Source organism: Pinus tabuliformis, chromosome 9, assembly GCF_031772625.1.
Source record: "Pinus tabuliformis cultivar Carrire ecotype Pingquan chromosome 9, CPIR1, whole genome shotgun sequence".
NCBI classification, from domain to species: domain Eukaryota; kingdom Viridiplantae; phylum Streptophyta; class Pinopsida; order Pinales; family Pinaceae; genus Pinus; species Pinus tabuliformis.
This window is the reverse complement of record NC_142307.1, coordinates 259,637,632-259,655,837: the sequence shown is the minus strand read 5'-3', so window position 1 is coordinate 259,655,837 and position 18,206 is coordinate 259,637,632. Positions and strand designations below refer to the sequence as shown.

General features: G+C 37.4%; 1 protein-coding gene and 1 pseudogene across 1 annotated transcript; one reads left to right on the top strand and one right to left on the bottom strand.

Annotated features, from left to right (window-relative positions):
- The first annotated feature begins 12,139 nt into the window (after positions 1 to 12,139).
- Positions 12,140 to 13,861, top strand: LOC149148170 (putative E3 ubiquitin-protein ligase XBAT31 pseudogene; annotated as a pseudogene).
- A 786-nt stretch (positions 13,862 to 14,647) lies between these two features.
- LOC149148169 (2-methylene-furan-3-one reductase-like) lies at positions 14,648 to 16,455 on the bottom strand. The gene is made up of 3 exons (XM_089440787.1): positions 15,975 to 16,455; positions 15,304 to 15,787; positions 14,648 to 15,226 (listed from the first exon to the last, which is right to left on the bottom strand). Exons 1-3 carry the CDS (start codon positions 16,161 to 16,163, stop codon positions 14,958 to 14,960), a joined length of 942 nt encoding a protein of 313 aa, XP_089296913.1. The 5' UTR covers positions 16,164 to 16,455; the 3' UTR covers positions 14,648 to 14,957.
- Between the last annotated feature and the right edge of the window lie 1,751 nt (positions 16,456 to 18,206).

The following is an 18,206-nucleotide window of genomic DNA, read 5'->3' as shown; positions in this document are numbered from 1 at the left end:
ATTTATTTTGGAAATGTATTAGCTTCGACAGGGGCTTGCTGCTTCACATCCGTTCTTGTTAGATTTGGATTTGTCACAGTAAAGCTATATTGCCATTCACAATTTTTCTTATGGATTATAATGGCGTTTAATATGCAACGCTTTCCAAATCATTATTAAAGCCATATTTTTATTCACAATTTATGTGTGTGATATACTCTGGATCAAGGTATCCTGCAGTTCCTTTCACTATAGTGTTAACATGAGAAGGCTCCCCATCCTCCTCATCAATCCATACCTTTGAAAGACCAAAGTCACCAAGGTTTCCTTTTAAATTGTTGTCTAGAAGAATGTTCGTTGTTTTCACATCCCCGTGAATAATATTTGGGGTACAATCTACGTGCATGTATTCCAATCCTTTGAATAAAAATGGAGATATTGTTATGCATTAATTCCCTTTAAGAGATAAAAGTAGAAATCTACATAAGAAATTGCATGAAAAATATGTCGTTTTCCTTTTGGAGCATACAATAGACATCTACTGGCATTTAAATTTTTATAAAGTACATCACAGAAAAGAGGACATGAAAAAACTACCCTGTGTTGCATCTAAAGCTATTTTTACTCTTGTTTTCCAATTTAGTTTTGAAGCTGCGTTAGGACCTGGGAAATGAAACAAAGCCAAATCTCCCTTCAATTATTTGATCCTCATTGAATTCTCCACAGTAATTAATTTTGTGGCACGATTTCTTGGTGAAAATTTACTTAAATTCGTTCTACATAGAAGCTGGTATTCTGCAACATGTGAGCGCTAATTTTCGATTTTCTGTTTTTAACTAGTTAGTATGTTCACTGGTTACATTGTTTATAGAGGTTTGCAGTTTGAAAAAAGAATAATGGAATCTATAGTATAGTAGCTCATAAGACCTTTGAACTTAAAATAATCCATACTACTTTGGATTGCTTTCTAGTCGTAAGTGGATGTCAAACTATTTTCACCATGAACCATTGAGCCAAATAATATCAACACAAAGCAGCAACAGAAAAGGATGGAAGAAGCCCCCATTTCTCCTATTTTAACCTATGACATGATATTCATAAATGCATGATTATGGCTTGAAACATGATAATATCGTAAACTCTTAATATTATATATCTGGCACCAATGTTTTAAAATTCGGCCTAATCGAATCCGAAACGGCTGAGTTGATCCAAGTCATTGAGGAATTTTATGACCCGACATAAAAACCAGTTCGGGAGGCCGAGTCATGACTGACTCGGCCGAGTTATTGCATGACTCGTACGAGTCATTCATGACTTGGTCAATCCAGCCATTTCCACATCTACTTGGCCGAGTCATTAAATCTGGCCAGTCACCCAAAAAAAAGGGATTTTTCTAATTTTATTTATTTATTTATTTATTTTTTAACTTTTTAACATTTAGCTGATTGTTGGGGACTCCAAGGTGTTTTCTAAATTGGTTAAGTGCTATTTGGGGTCCATTCCCCTCTCCTCGTATTGATATGCTATTCAAATTTCATGGTAATGTTAAATTCTTGAAGTAAAAGGATTTACTTAAATTTTTAACATTACCATAAAATGACTCAAGATGTTTGAGAGTGGTTCCGGCCTCATTGGATTTCATATGGAGAAAGTAGAATTTTAGATTTCATTCAAAATCTAGCAAACTTATCAGTTTTTCAGGATTGGAGGACTGCAATGTTTCCATTGAATTTTGTCATGTATTAGGGTATGGAACTCGTATTTAATCAAGAGCACCAATCCCTCTATGTACCTTGATGTTAGTGACATTGGTTGTCGAACTCCTCTGGGATTCGCTCCCAAACCAAGAGCTTCTGAAAATGTCGCTCTCGCTCCCGTTTTCGCTCTCACTCCCCACTTTTGCTCCCGCTCCCAAGTAACACTAAGCCAGATGATGTTGGCAACTCTAGTAGTAGCCAATAGTACTGGTCACAGACTTTTGTTGTAGAGGCCATTTATAGCCTCCTTGGTTATGTGTTTTTGTTTTGATCTCTATATCAACATCGTGTATGTATTGGACAGTGCAGTGGGTGCCATTTTGATATAATGGATATATTCATGAGCCTACTTTGATCATATGTTGTCTTCTATCTATATTCTAATGCTGTGTGTTTGGAAACATGAATGAAAATCTTTAAAATTATGTGTTTTTATAAAAAATAAATATTTAATGTATTTTTTAAAACGACCGAGTCATTGAAATTGAGCCGGCCGAGTCGATACCAAGACGGAGTCGGAGTCAGAATTGACCCTCGGCCGAGTCAGAGTTTTAAAACATTGTCTGGCACTGGAATAATGAAACTTTAGGAAATCTGTCTCAATATTAAAAAGTAACAAAGGTTCATGATATACAAAAATTGGGAACATACCTTTGGATAAATGACTCTGTTGAATGCTTCAATCAGAGTTGATCAAAGTCTAGCCACAATAGGTGAGTTTTTTTTCCCAAGCTCTGCTCAAATAGCTAAGATTCTAACTGAAAGATCTTGCTAAAGCTACCTCTACGAAGAGAAGATAATATCTGGTTTTACTTAAGCTTTTGATATTGTGAATATTTTCTCTATATCTATCAAGTTTCTTCTTATGCAACAAGACATTTTAGAAAATTTAGTTCATAAAATATGAGGAATGTTTCTCAACATGAACCCTTGAGATCATTGTATTGCTGACAGAGTTTTTGCCTTCTAAATTCTGTAAAGCTGTATTGTGGGTTGAACTAGATCCAAACGTTATACCTACAAATGGAAAACATGAAACACTGACATCATTCATAATGAATCAGATCAACATCCATGGGCCCTTTTTCTAGGAAATTTGCTTTCTAGTATTCCTTATCTAGTTTTATTTCCATCCCATGCTCAACATATATATACTTCTTGCTTGATCTGAGAACAAATTTCAGTTTGTTCATGTACTTTGTGATGAACATAGTCATTTGCTAATTTCCCACAACATTGCATAACCTGTTTGTTTTCTCATTTTTTCATATCCTTATAGATTATAATGGAGAGGAAGAAGAAAAGAGTCCAAAGACATCATTCTCAAACAAAAAGACAACCCTGCTACAACTTCTAGAGCAGAATCATGTTCAAAAAACCTTATCTTTTGCAACGAGATCTCAATTTCTGCATACATATCTGAAGGTTTTCTTGGTCAAGATGGATGCTCTAACATGTAGGACCAAACAAAGTAATATTTGGGTCACCAATCTTCCTGAAGTTTCCATACTGTGAATATTGCATTTATAAGGTTTCCATATTGTGAATATCGCATTTATAAGCATATCTATAGACATATTTATTTTGGAAATGTATTAGCTTCAACAGGGGCTTGTTGCTTCACATTCGTTCTTGTTAGATTTGGATTTGTCACAATAAAGGTATCTTTCCATTCACAATACTCCTTATGGTTTATAATGGCGTTTAATATGCAACGCTTTCCAAATCACTATTAAAGCCATATTTTTATTCACAATTTATGTGTGTGATATACTCTGGATCAAGGTATCCTGTAGTTCCTTTCACTATAGTGGTAGCATGACAAGGCTCCCCATCCTCCTCATCAATCCATACCTTTGAAAGACCAAAGTCACCAAGGTTTCCTTTTAAATTGTTGTCTAGAAGAATGTTCATTGTTTTCACATCCCCATGAATAATCTTCGGGGTACAATCTACGTGCATGTATTCCAATCCTTTGAATAAAAATGGAGATAGTGTTATGCATTAATTCCGTTTAAGAGATAAAAGTAGAAATATACATAAGAAATTGCATGAAAAATATGTCGTTTTCCTTTTGAAGCATACAATAGACATCTACCGACGTTTAATTTTTTATAAAGTACATCACAGAAAAGAGGACATGAAAAAACTACCCTGTGTTGCATCTAAAGCTATTTTTACTCTCGTTTTCCAATTTAGTTCTGAAGCTTCGTTAGGAGCTGGGAAATGAAACAGAGCCAAAGACCCCTTTAATTCTTTGATCCTCATTGAATTCTCCACAGTAATTAATTTTGTGGCACGATTTCTTGGTGAAAATTTACCTAAATTCGTTTTACATAGGAGCTGGTATTCTGCAAAATGTGAGCGCTAATTTTTGATTTTCTTGTTAGGATATTCCGACACTTGATCCGTGGCTTGACACCCGATTGGTCCATGATTTCTATTTAAAGCGCATGGAGGGTCATTTGTAGGGTAATCCGTGCATGAGAGAAGCTTATGTAAATTTTCATTCTTTTATTAATAAATTGCCTGAAGTGGCCGCGTTGGCTCAGGCCGTGGACTGTTTCCCTCTTTGAGGGTTTTAACCACGTCAAAAATACTAATGTATTGATCTGCGATCTGGTTGTGAGCGGTGTCCTTTGGTGTTTTTTCTGAGGAACTTACCCTGTAAATTCCTACATGGTATCAGAGCTATTTGAGGGCCGCGTACGTTGGTGATCCAAATCTGAAGTCGGTAGAACTGCATCCGACTGCTGTTTCCTAGATCTACTGTTTCTGACTGCTTTCGGGTCGAGAGGAATGCTTTGTTGTGTTGGGAGCATCTGTTCCAGTGAGGATCCCCTTTCGTTTCACGCGAAAAGGTTTCCGGTAGCCCTAGCTGCGTCATTTTTAAGATCTGGAGGTATACAATGTTTATTTGCAGTTTACAGTTTTTTTCTCTCTGTTTATTTCGGTTTCGGTTTATTTAGCCTTTTTTATTACCGGATCTATACCTTTCATTTTTGCGTATGCTCTTTGCCCTGCGACTCTGTGCGATCTGGGCAAATCAGAAACAGAAAGGAAGGATTTTTCTCATGCGTATGCTCTTTTCCCTGCGCCTTAGGGTGATCTCGGAAAATCATAAACATTGAGGAAAATATTTAGTTTCCGGCTAAAGCTAACTTTGAGTCGCAAGGTTCATTTTTGAAAATATTTAGATTTTCGGCTAAAGCTAACTTCGAGCCGTAAGGTTCGTTTTCTTTGAATGTCCGTGTTGGGTTTTGTGTTGTTTGTTTTGTAGGGAAAAAGAGCTTTCTCAAAGCAAGCACGCAACCCAAAGCACCCCCCCCCCCCTCTCTCTCAAATTTTTTGTATAGCTCAATTAGTTCAAAGCTATTTTAAGAGAGTAGAGGTCTTGGGTTCAAGTCTCCATTTTGTGGGGGCGGACTTTTTCATTTCCGCACATTCCCGCACTTCGTCGGCAACTTCATCAACTTTTTTTTAAAAAGCCATAACTTCTTCATCCGGAAGCTGTTTTCAGAGCCGTTTTTTTCCAACCAGCCTAATTTTTCGAGATCTATCCATTAGAACACTTATTTAATTCATCTTTAGCTTCAATTTTCGTCGAAATGGAAAGTCAATACCAAGTTACCCTTGACAGCACCAACTACTTCCAATGGTTGTCCTACATTGAGGATTTACTTAGAAGTAAAGGTCTCTACAGAATAGCCTCAGGCCAAGAAAAGAAACCGAAGGATGAAGATAAGGCTGCTAAATGGGAAAATAGGCAAGATCAAGCACATGGATTGATAGGGATGTCTATTTCTCCAGATCTTAGATTCCATATTGCAGAACTTGATACTCCTGATGAAGCAATGAAACAAATCAATAAAGTTTTTGGGATTAAAAATGAACTTAGAGCCCATCAACTTGAAAATGAGTTTCTTACATTGGACCCTAATAATTTTTCTTGCATTGAAGATTTCTTGTCCAAGTTCAAGACCCTTAGATATCTCTTGGAAGGTGTTAAAGTTAAGAAAGAAGATAGTAACCTTATCTATTCCATTCTTACTAAGTTGGGACCAGCCTACTCTGTGTTTGTTTCCACCTTCCATTCTACAAGAGAGGCCTTCATTTCTCAAGGAACAGACTACAAGTCCCCTTCCTTTGACTCTTTTTGTGATTCTTTAATAAGAGAACAAGAAAAACTCTTACACCTTGGTCTTCTTAATATTGGAAACTCTTCCAAGAAAGCGTTAGCCACCCAACAGCAACCAAATTCAAAGAATCCTAAGAAGTCATATCCTAAAAAGAATGGTCCTAAACCAAACAAGGGTCCTAAGCAATCTCAGCCTCAAAATGAAAAATCATTTCAACAAAATGATAAGACAAATAAAAACAAATGGAAGAAGACTGATAAACATTGCAACTTTTGTAATCGAGATGGCCACTTAGAATCCAAATGCTTTAAGAAGATGGAAGCCTTGGAAGCAGCGATGAAGAAACATAACATCCATTTGGAGCAATCTTCAACTTCAACTTCATCTTCAGGAATGGCGCTTTCTGCATGTGGTTTTCAAGCATCTCGGTCTGGCTATGCACTAAATGTGTCTTCTTCTTCTCATTCTCATGAGTGGCTCATTGATTTTGGAGCTTCTTATCACATGGCCAAAAACAAAGCCATGTTTTCTTCTTTAAATGACTGTAACACCAAAAATATATATGTTGGTGATGATAGATCTCTTAGTGTTGTAGGGACTAGAACTGTTCATCTAGACAATGGTCAGTTTAATGATGTATTATGTGTTCCAACCTTATCCTGCAACCTTCTATCTGTATATCAGATAACTCATTCAGGTGAAGGTAAAATCGTTGAATTTTCACCTCATGATGTTGTAATCAAGGACCTAAGAGATCCTAAAAAGATTTTAGCTATTGGCATTGCTGATGATTCTACAAGGTTGTATAAGTTTCACAACTTTGGTTCATCAAATCTTCCCTCAGTATTTGTTGCTCATAACGATGAAGTGAGCAAACTTTGGCATGAGCGATTTGGTCAGTTAAACTATCGCTCCCTTCAGCATCTATGTAAAGAAAATATGGTGACAGGTCTTCCTATGGTATCTTGCAGAGATGGTGTTTGTTCCAGATGTGTACTCGGAAAACATCATCGGGACAGTTTTGAAAAACGTGCCTCTTGGCACGCCTCAGCCCCTTTACAGCTTGTGCATAGTGATTTATGTGGTCCACTTCCAGTTGTGTCATTCTCTGGCTGCAAGTATTTCTTAACTTTCATTGATGATTTCTCCAAACACCCTTGGGTATACTTCTTAAAACTCAAGAGTGAAGTATTTAACACTTTTTTGGCCTTCAAGGCCTTTGTTGAAAAACAATCTGGACATCAAATTCTTAAGCTAAGATCTGATAATGGCGGAGAATATGTTAAAAACACATTCATCAACTTTTGCACTGAGAATGGAATTCAAATGCAACATACTGTTCCATATACTCCACAACAAAATGGTGTAGCTGAAAGGAAGAATCGCACCTTAAAGGAAATGGCTAATTGTATGCTACAATCTAAAGGACTTGGTCTTAGTTTTTGGGCAGAAGCAATTAACTGTGCAAATTACATAATAAATCACACTCCTACTAAGGCTTTAAAGAATACCACTCCAAAAGAAGCATGGAGCTCAATCAAACCAGATGTAAGTCACTTTCGTGTTTTTGGAAGTGAAGCGTGGGCCCATATTCCAGATGAAAAGCATAAAGCTTTAGAACCTAAGAGTGAAAAATGTACTTTTGTTGGATATTCTAAAGATGTCAAAGGCTATAGACTTATTCCATTTAAGTCCAAAAATGTTATCATTAGAAGAGATGTAAAATTTGATGAAAATATATTAGCCTGCGAGCCTAGTCCGGCGGATGTGCCACCTCTCCCTATCTCTTCTACTTTTGAAAAAATTTCTTCTTCAGATGATGAAAGTGAGGATTACAATCCTCCCCCACCATCTCAGGATCTTCCTTCAGCTCCACAACTTCCAAAATGGGTTCGTGCTACTCGAGATGCAGCAGGTGATCTTGCCAGTGATCCTATAGATCAGCAACGCACACGTTCTCAGTTTGACAGAGCCTCTTCTTTACTGGCTCAAGCTCCAGTAAATTATGATCCTGACACTTTTGCAGAAGCTTCAGGCCATCCAGATTGGGAAGTAGCTATGAATGAAGAATATCATTCATTATTGGCAAATGACACATGGGATCTTGTTCCTCTACCAAAGGGACGAAAACTTGTTAGATGCAAATGGGTCTACAGAACCAAGTATGGACTAGATGGGAAAGTTGATAAACATAAAGCTCGTCTTGTTGTTAAAGGTTTTTCACAGGTTGAAGGAATTGACTACACTGAAACCTTCTCCCCTATTGCCAAAATGAACTCTATCCGCCTTGTTCTTTCCCTTGCTGCCTCGTTCAAATGGGAAGTCCATCAGATGGATGTTAAATCTGCCTTCTTGCACGGGGACTTGCATGAAGAAATCTACATGGAACAACCCATTGGCTTCATAAAAATAGACTCCAGCCTTTTATGTCGACTTAAGAAATCCCTTTATGGTCTCAAGCAAGCTCCTTGAGCTTGGTATGCCAAAATGGATAGCTTTCTTTTAGAATCTGGCTTTTCTAGGTGTCATTCTAACAATACTGTCTACACCAAGAAAGTGGGCAAGTCTCTTATCATTCTTGTTCTTTATGTTGATGATCTTATCCTTACTGGTAGTGATCCCAACCTTATAAACCATGTGAAGTCCAGCCTTAAAAAGAAATTTGAAATGACAGACTTAGGACACTTACATTATTTTCTCGGTCTTCAAGTCTTGCAATCCAAGGAGGGTATTTCCCTTTCCCAGTCCAAGTATGCCTGTGATATTCTACGCCATTTTCACATGGAAGACTGTAAGCCAGCCCCTTCTCCCTTCCAGTCTGGAGTCAAACTTTCAGTCACTTGTACTTCTCCTAAAGTTGATGCTACCTTATACCGTCAACTTGTAGGAAGACTTCTGTATCTAACCCATACTCGTCCCGACCTTTCCTTTGTTGTTGGCCTTGTTGCTCGGTTCATGCAAAACCCTCGTGAAAGTCATTGGAAAGCAGCTAAAAGAATACTTCGTTATGTTCGAGGTACAGTTCAGTTTGGAATTCATTACAGTGCCGAATCATCTCCTCTATTGGTTGGTTTCACTGCTTCTGATTGGGCTAGTGACCCTGATGATCAGAAGTCTACTGTCGGTTATGTGTTCACTCTTGGTTCAGGACCTATTACATGGGCTTGCAAGAAACAAGGTGCCATTTCTCTTTCATCAGCAGAAGTAGAGTATCGTGGTGCCGTAGAAGCTAGTAAGGAAGCCTTGTGGCTTTGCAGATCCTATCAGAGTTTGGCTTTCAGCAGCAACATCCGACTATACTTTGGTGTGATAATCAAAGTGCCATTCAGCTATGCAAAGATCCAGTCCAACATCAGCGCAACAAACACATTGAATTGCACATGCACTTCATCAAAAAGCTCATCCATGACCATGTTCTTGAAGTGCAATATTGTTCAACAGATGATCAAGTTGCAGACATCTTCACAAAGGCTCTCACAGAGGCGAAGTTCACTAAACTTCGATTTATGGTTGGAGTTCAGGAAGTTGTCACTAAGGGGGGATACGCTCTAGTGCCTCCTTCCTTCTCCTATTGTGTCATATTTGTAAATCCTTCAATCCTATCCCAAGTTGTTCTTAAGGGGGGATGTTAGGATATTCCGACACATATGATATAGTAAAGTACAACTTGGTCTAGTATAGAGTTAGGTATAGAGTTAGGTAAAGTGTGTTTCTTTACCTTGTACATTTTGTAACTTACAATCCGATGGTCACGATATGTAGTGATCCGACGGTTCATTCTCTCCTCGGTATTACCGACACTTGATCCATGGCTTGACACCCGATTGGTCCATGATTTCTATTTAAAGCGCATGGAGGGTCATTTGTAGGGTAATCCGTGCATGAGAGAAGCTTATGTAAATTTTCATTCTTTTATTAATAAATTGCCTGAAGTGGCCGCGTTGGCTCAGGCCATGGACTGTTTCCCTCTTTGAGGGTTTTAACCACGTCAAAAATACTAGTGTATTGAACTGCGATCTAGTTGTGAGCAGTGTCCTTTGGTGTTCTGTCTGAGGAACTTACCCTGTAAATTCCTACATTTCTGTTTTTAACTAGTTAGTATTTTCACTGGTCACATCATTTATATAGGTTTGTAGTTTTATAGAGGTTTGAATTTTGGCAAAAGAATAATGGAATTTGTAGTATAGTAGCTCATTAGACCTTTGAACTTAAAATAATCCATACTACTTTGGATTGCTTTCAAGTCGTAAGTGAATGTCAAACTATTTGCACCATGAACTATTGAGCCGAATAATATCAACACAAAGCAGCAACGGAAAAAGATGGAAGAAGCCCCCATTTCTCCTATTTCAACCTATGATATGATATTCATAAATGTATGATTATGGCTTGAAACTTGACAATATCAGAAACTCTTAATATTATATATTTGGCAATGGAATACTGAAACTTTAGGCAATCTCTCTCAATATTAAAAAATAACAAATGTTCATGATATACAAAAATTGGGAACATACCTTTGGATAAATGACTCTTTTGAATGCTTTAATCATAGTTGATCAAAGTCTAGCCACAATAGATGAGTTCTTTGTCCCAAGCTCTGCTCAAATAGCTAAGATTCTATTTGAAAGATCTTGTAGAAGCTACCTCTACGAAGAGAATATAATATCTATTTTTACTTAAGCTTTTCATATTGTGAATATTTTCTTTATATCTATAAGGTTTTTGATTATGCAACAAGACATTTTAGAAAAGTTAGTTCATAAAATATGAGGAATGTTTCTCAACATGAACTCTTAAGATCATCGTATTGCTAACAAATTTTTGCCATATAAATTCTGTAAACATGTATTGTGGGTTGAGCTAGATCAAAACGATATACCTACAAATGGAAAACACGAAACACTATGACATCATTCATAATGAATAAGATCAACATCCATGGGCCCTTTTTGCTAGGAAAGTTTCTTTCCAGTATTCCTTATCTATTTTTATTTCCATCCCATGCTCAACAGATATATACTTCTTGCTTGATATGAGAACAAATTTCAGTTTGTTCGTGTACTTTGTGATGAACATAGGCCTGTGCTAATTACCCACAACATCGCATAACCTGTAGAAAATATCTCATTTTTTTTTAGATCCTTATAGATTATAGTGGAGAGGAAGAAGAAAAGAATCCAAAGACAACATTCTCAAACAAAAAGACAGCACTGCTACAACTTCTGGAGCAAAATCCTGTTCTAAGAACTTTATCTTCTGCAACAAGGTCTCATTTTCTTCATACACATTTGAAGGCTTTCTTGGTCAAGATGGATCCTCCAATATCTAGGACCAAACAAAGTAATATTTGGGTCCCCAGTCTTCTTGAAGCTTCCATACTGTGAATATTTCATTTATAAGGTTTCCATATTGTGAATATCGCATTTATAAGCATATCTATAAGGTTTCCATATTGTGAATATCGCATTTATAAGCATATCTATAGACATGTTTATTTTGAAAATGTATTAGCTTTGACAAGGATTTGCTACTTCACATCCATTCTTGTTACATTTGGATTTGTCACAGTAAAGCTATATTGCCATTCACAATTTTGCTCATGGCTTATAATAGTGTTTAATATGCAATGCTTTCCAAATCACTATTAAAGCCATATCTTTATTCACAATTTATGTGTGTGATATACTCTGGATCAAGGTATCCTGTAGTTCCTTTCACTATAATGGAAACATGAGAAGGCTCCCCATCCTCCTCATTAATCCATACCTTTGAAAGACCAAAGTCACCAAGGTTTCCTTTCAAATTGCTGTCTAGAAGAATGTTCGTTGTTTTCACATCCCCATGAATAATCTTTGGGGTACAATCTACATGCATGTATTCCAATCCCTTGAAAAAAATGGAGATATTGTTATGCATTAATTCCCTTTGAGAGATAAAAGTAGAAATCTACATAAGAAATTGCATGAAAAATATGTCGTTTTCCTTTTGAAGCATACAATAGACATCTACTAGCGTTAAATTTTTATAAAATACATCACAGAAAAGAGGACATGAAAAAACTACCCTGTGTTGCATCTAAAGCTATTTTTACTCTCGTTTCCAATTTAGTTCTGAAGATGCGTTAGGACCTGGGAAATGAAACAGAGCCAAAGCTCCCTTTAATTCTTTGATCCTTATTGAATTCTACACAGTGATTAATTTTGTGGCATGATTTCTTAGTGAAAATTTACTTAAATTAATTCTACATAGGAGCTGGTATTCTGCATCATGTGTGCGCTAATGTTTGATTATCTGTTTTTAACTAGTTAGTATTTTCACTCGTTACATCGTTTATAGAGGTTTGAATTTTGACAAAAGAATAATGGAATCCATAATATAGTAGCTCATGAGACCTTTGAACTTAAAATAATCCATACTACTTTGGATTGCTTTCCAGTCGTAAGTGGATGCCAAACTATTTTCACATGGAACTTGGCAGATAGATAATATCATTAAATATGCATGTTTAGAAACCTGTTGTAGTTGGGTATTTGTTCTTTCAGTGGATTTGTCTTTTGCTTATGCAGTGGATATGGGATTCACTGATTGATTACACGGTTGGTTTCAAGAGTCTCGAGTTAGATTTTTCAGGATTCAAATGCCTGAAAGGTGTTGATAAGGGGCTCAGGGCATTGGGGATTCAACAGGCAAGATTTGGTAATAAATGGGTCAGGCTCCGAGCTGCAGTGTCTCCAATGAACATGCCTTCTTATCTGCCGCACAGGAAGGGGATTTGCAAAGGGTGGAGTTTTCTTTTGAGCAAGAGCCCCATTTGATCTCAAAGACCACAGTCTATGAAAAGATGTCTCCATTGCATATTGCCCCTGCAAATGGCCAGATTGATGTCCTGTCATATCTGTTGGACTAGAATTTTCATCTTGATGCCCTAAGTTGCAATAAACAGACTCCTCTAATGATGGCCGCCATGTATGGGAAGGTTTCCTGCATTGAGAGGCTTCTGCACGCTGGTGCAAATATACTACTGTATGACTTGTTGCATCGGAGAACTTGCTTGCACTATGTTGCAAACTATGGGCACACTAATTGCTTGGAAGCCGTTCTCTCAGCTGTCTAATCTACTCTCATTGTAGAGTCTTGGGGATTTGCTCGGTTTTTAAACGTGAGAGATAGGATCGGAGCCACTTCATTACACCTTGCGGCCCGAATGAAACATGCAGGGGTTGTTCAGATGCTAATGAGAAATGGGACTTTAGTTTGTGCAACCACTAGAGCTCATGGATGACAAGGGATCACGCCTTTGCACCTTGCTGCTCGAGGAGGCTGCTTGGATTCTGTGCGAGAATTATTGTCTTGGGGTTTTGACTGCATTCAACAAGATGCGTCTGGACGCATACCATATGTGGTAGCCCTTAAGTACAAACACTCTGCCTGTGTAGCCTTACTGAATCCCAGTTCTGCAGAACCATTGGTTTGAACTAGACCGTGGAAATTCATAAACAAGTCAATTTAGAGGCTAAGCTCTCGTTAGAAAAGGCCCTTATGGAGGCCAATCGAGCTAGGGAGAAAATCATTCTGTTTGGAGCTGCCTCTTCAGTGTCTTCTTCCATTGATCAAGAAGATGTCATTGAAGATAATATTTTTGATGCTAGTGAATCTGAGGTTTGTTGCATTTGCTTTGATCAATTGTGTACCATTGAAGTTTAGGGCTGGGCATCAAATGTGTGCCCTCTGCACTCTAACACTGTGTTGTCACAATAAACCTAATCCTACCACATCATATTCTCCTCCTCCAGCTTTCCCTTTCTATTGCAGTAGCATAACACAACTAGTGGTTGTCCCTCCCAAAGACAATCTAAGAGTTTTAGTGAGGGGAGCAGTAGTTTCAAAGGAATCTCAGCCAAGGGATATTTTGGGAAGATAAGTGGAAAAGGGCCTAGAAAAATTGCGGACAACAGTGATTGGACAGAGCAGAAACCTTGATTTGTGATGCCAAATATACCAGTTGAAATTTCAACCTATGCTATGGCATTACTAGCCAGTCCTTGCACTCCCATCCTTATAGATATTGCTGCAGGATGAAACATAAATCTTTCCAAAATGGATTTCGAATCCCATAATGCTACATTTATTCATTCAAGAAAAAAATCTTATTTCATTGCAAATGGAGCAAATGGTCAGAGTTTGTTGCATGAGCCGAGTAAGTTTTGGTTCTATAGATTGAGGGCTGCTTCATGTATGAAAGGGTTGTTTAGTAGTTGTTACCAAGGTAGATGAATTGAATCTAAGGGAAGTTGTTTAGGATCCAGAGTTCAAACAAGAAATATGCAGGCAATATTTCAATGATGACCCTGATTTGTCTGGTACTAGATTTCGCTCTAGCATTTTCATATAGTAAATTTTTGTACAATAAAAAACTTAAACAACATTGGAGATTTCTTGATTCCCACCACCAGTGCCATATCCTCTAACTATATGCATGGCCTCATCTACATTTTCCATTCTTCTTTTTCTTTTTTACTACTAACGTTTCCTTTGCAACATCAAGGGCAATTGTTAATTAAAACATAATTTTTATTTTAAAAAGGAATAGACAAACTTACACATCCCCTAATTCAATACTATAGAATGAACCTCTAAATTCAATAAATTGTGAGAAAAAAAAGATAAAGTTAAACCTTGTTTGTAAATGGAATACATCAAAGTCAACCACATGTGAATTGAAATTGAAAATGTAACCTATTATATTTTTTTTATAATAAAAATAAATAAAATGAAAGAACATATTTTTAAAATTTATCACTTTTTTTTTAAGATATCCAGAAAATTTAAAGTCCTTACTTATCACAAGGAATGTGATAACACTACCATAAACTCCATCACCTCACCTCACCTATGTATTTATCAAACATATAGTGTCTTAATAGTACCATAAACTCTATCACCCCTCTATTTCGTAAACATACATTATTTTATAGGGAGGCACAAGGATCTGGAAACGACATCCTTATACTACCCCTGAACTTCCAAACATTCATATCACGAACACAAATGCAAAGCGTCGCCTGCATAACTCGTCTTATTCGATGGGCGAAATGACGATCTTTCCTCTGGCTCGTTTACTTTCCTGATGCTTGAAAGCCTCTTTCACGTCAGTGAAAGAGTACGGGCTGTTGGGATCGATCACGGGCTTCAGCTTCTCACTCTCTATGTACGGCTGCAGCTTCTCCAGGTTTTGGGCGTGGGGTGAAAGCCGAAAAAATTCACCCCTCCCATTAGGCTGAAACGAAGCTATGTCCAGAACTTTGGCTTCCTCTTTGGCCACCACCTGAGACTTTGCTGAATCCCCTGCAAATTAGATAAAAACATAGATTAGGTCACCTGACAGGTGAAGTCAAGCAAAGCAGGGGGGGTGAGTGACTGACCTATGGTGTCAAAAACGAAATCGAATTTCTCGGAGATCTGATCGTAGCTTTGCTTCGTATAATCGATGACCACATCCGCCCCCAGGCTTTTCACGAACTCGAGCTTCACAGTGCTAGACGTGGAAACGATCCTGGAAGCTCCATAGACATGCCTCGCCAGCTGAATGGCCAGACTGCCCACTCCGCCCGCTCCTCCCACAATGAACACGCTCTTCCCCTCCTCAAATTTGGCTATATCGAACGCCTGCTGCGCTGTCAGGAGCGCAAGCGGCAGGCTCGCCGCTTCCTCGAACGATAAATTTTTGGGCTTAGGCGCCACCAGGTATTCCTCCACCACGGTATACTGGGCGAGGGTTCCCCACTGTTTGGGCCTGCCCGCTACGAAATCCTGGATGTCGCTGTAGACCTCATCGCCATTCTTGAACTTGGTAACACCATCGCCCACTTCGACCACCACTCCTGCCGCATCACAGCCCGGCACAGCCTACATAACACAGACCAATTATTCAAAAAACCATGATAAAAATACATAAACAGTAGAATTTACAGATTTAAAATGTTAAATTCAGAAATCCTAACATGAATTGCAAATTGGGGAAATTATTAGATCCCGATGAAGATAAATCTTCGTACTGCAAAAAAACACAGGAGGAATGGAACCATGTCAATACCGGAAAGTCAGAATCTGCCCTTCTCAAGAAGCCATGCCGCCTCTTAAAGTCGACGGGATTGAGAGCAGCCGCTCGGATTTTAATTAAAACCTGGCTCGGCCCCGGCTTTGGCACAGGGACTTCACCGAATTGCAACACATCCACGGATCCATATTCGTTGTAGAACCACGCCTTCTGCAGTTCACTCATATCTTCCTTCTGCCTGCAACACTCTGCTTTTTTAAATCAAATCGTTAACCGAAAGCTGCGTTGCTGGACTATAGTAGATTCAAGGTCTGGGAGAAACACCTAGATCATTTATAGACTGAGTACAGATCAAAACCCTCCCTGAATTGCAAACTCAAAAAAATCCTTCACATATCATAGTGATGTTGGTTGGAATGGCACCTAACCAATGGTAGTTATTCACCATTTTCAATAATGAGTGTAACCTATGTCATTAGCGATGGAGCATTTCACATTCGACTGTATAGAATGCATTGCATCTAGACGAAAACAAAAGCTTTCACCTATCATTATTACGTTAATGGGAGAGGCATCACGACCTACATCATCAAACATGATAAGATACTCATTATTCACCTTACACTTTGAACACTTTTTTTGAATTTGTATTGTGTCATATATAGCTGCCAAGCATTTCACATTCAACTCTATAAATATTCTAGAGCTGTATAGAGATATGGAAGACAATGTATTTCTATATATATATATACATATTATGTATTTCACTATACATATACATACTATATATATGAATTATAAATTAGTGATATAATTGATATTTTATATTATTTTTATTTTTTTAGTATTAATATTACTATTATTTTTGGTGGTAGGTGATACAGCTTGAGTAGGCCTAATGATTAAGTATATGTGTTTCTTTTTAAAAAGTAGAGTAGGTATGCCTTTGTAGATTTAATAGTCAAATCCTTGTGCACAGATAGGTCCCTTGTCCCACAAAAAATGGAGTTCATACACCAATTTAGTGTATGGGTTAGCCATAACCTTAAAATTAAATAATAATAATAATTATAATTATTTTTGTATTTATATTATTAGTATTATTATTATTTTGAGTGGTAAGTGTATTAGGTTTTCAATTTTAGAGGAAAAATTATTTTTAGAATTTGGGCTTAGCATTTCATAACTAAGCAAAAACATATTCTTTATTTAAGGGTTTAGTTTAGTCACCATTTTTCCAATTATGAAACTCATTATCATTGGCCACTCCAAGAACATAATTCCACATATATTAGTAGCTCTTTGTTCAAACTCCAATCTCAATGCCATCTTCAAGTGAATTAGAATTAGGTTGAGTGCCATCTTCAAGTGAATTAGAAATAAGTTGAGTGCCATTCCTTTAGTGGAAATTTACTAAGTCATTCCATATAACAACTCTCTAGCTAGGGAGAGGGAGCTATTAGTTAACTCCACTCTTCATAATCCTATGATACCATAATGCCAACACATGTGAAGCCTATCATGCTCCAAGTGGGTGGCACAAAGAAATATCACTTCCACCGTATGACATGCAGTAAACCCACACATATCCCATCTGGATTAAATCTCTACTATGATGGTGGGATATGGCCTAAACTAAGGTATTGGGTATAAGTTGCAAGGGAATCATTGTGCCTTGAGGAAGACATAGATGAATTTGTACTTATGGAAGAAACTTTGTTGGTTAGTTGACATACAACTCAATTTGGAATGTCTCACGTTTGATTATGTATCTAAGAATGGTGTGCCTTTCTTCTAGCCTATATATGTTATTTGAGGGACTCTAGTGGTTCACGTTTCTTATCTCCATTCTTTATCAAATCATTAGCAATGGGGGACACACATAATTTTCTGGTGGATAGATTTGACAACCAAATTATTATCCTACTTTCATATTTGTATTAACAATGCCTTTCTTAACTTGTGTCCATGCTCAACATTCTTATTCGACAACAACATCTTACTACATAAAGGTGAAGTTTAGAGGAACACTACATGTCACCAAGTAGACACATTTGTGTGCCAATGTTTGATAGTCATTAGGAAATTTAGATACAAATATATAGAAAGATCATTCTTCCCCTTTTCGAATGACATTCCTAATTTAAATGTGCCAAAGTCTAGCTAAAATGTAAAATTCACCCAAGTTACTATAGACATTCATTCAAGCATGTTTTGTAAAGTGTGTAGAATATAAAGTCTCTCATAAGCTATATACTACATTAAGGA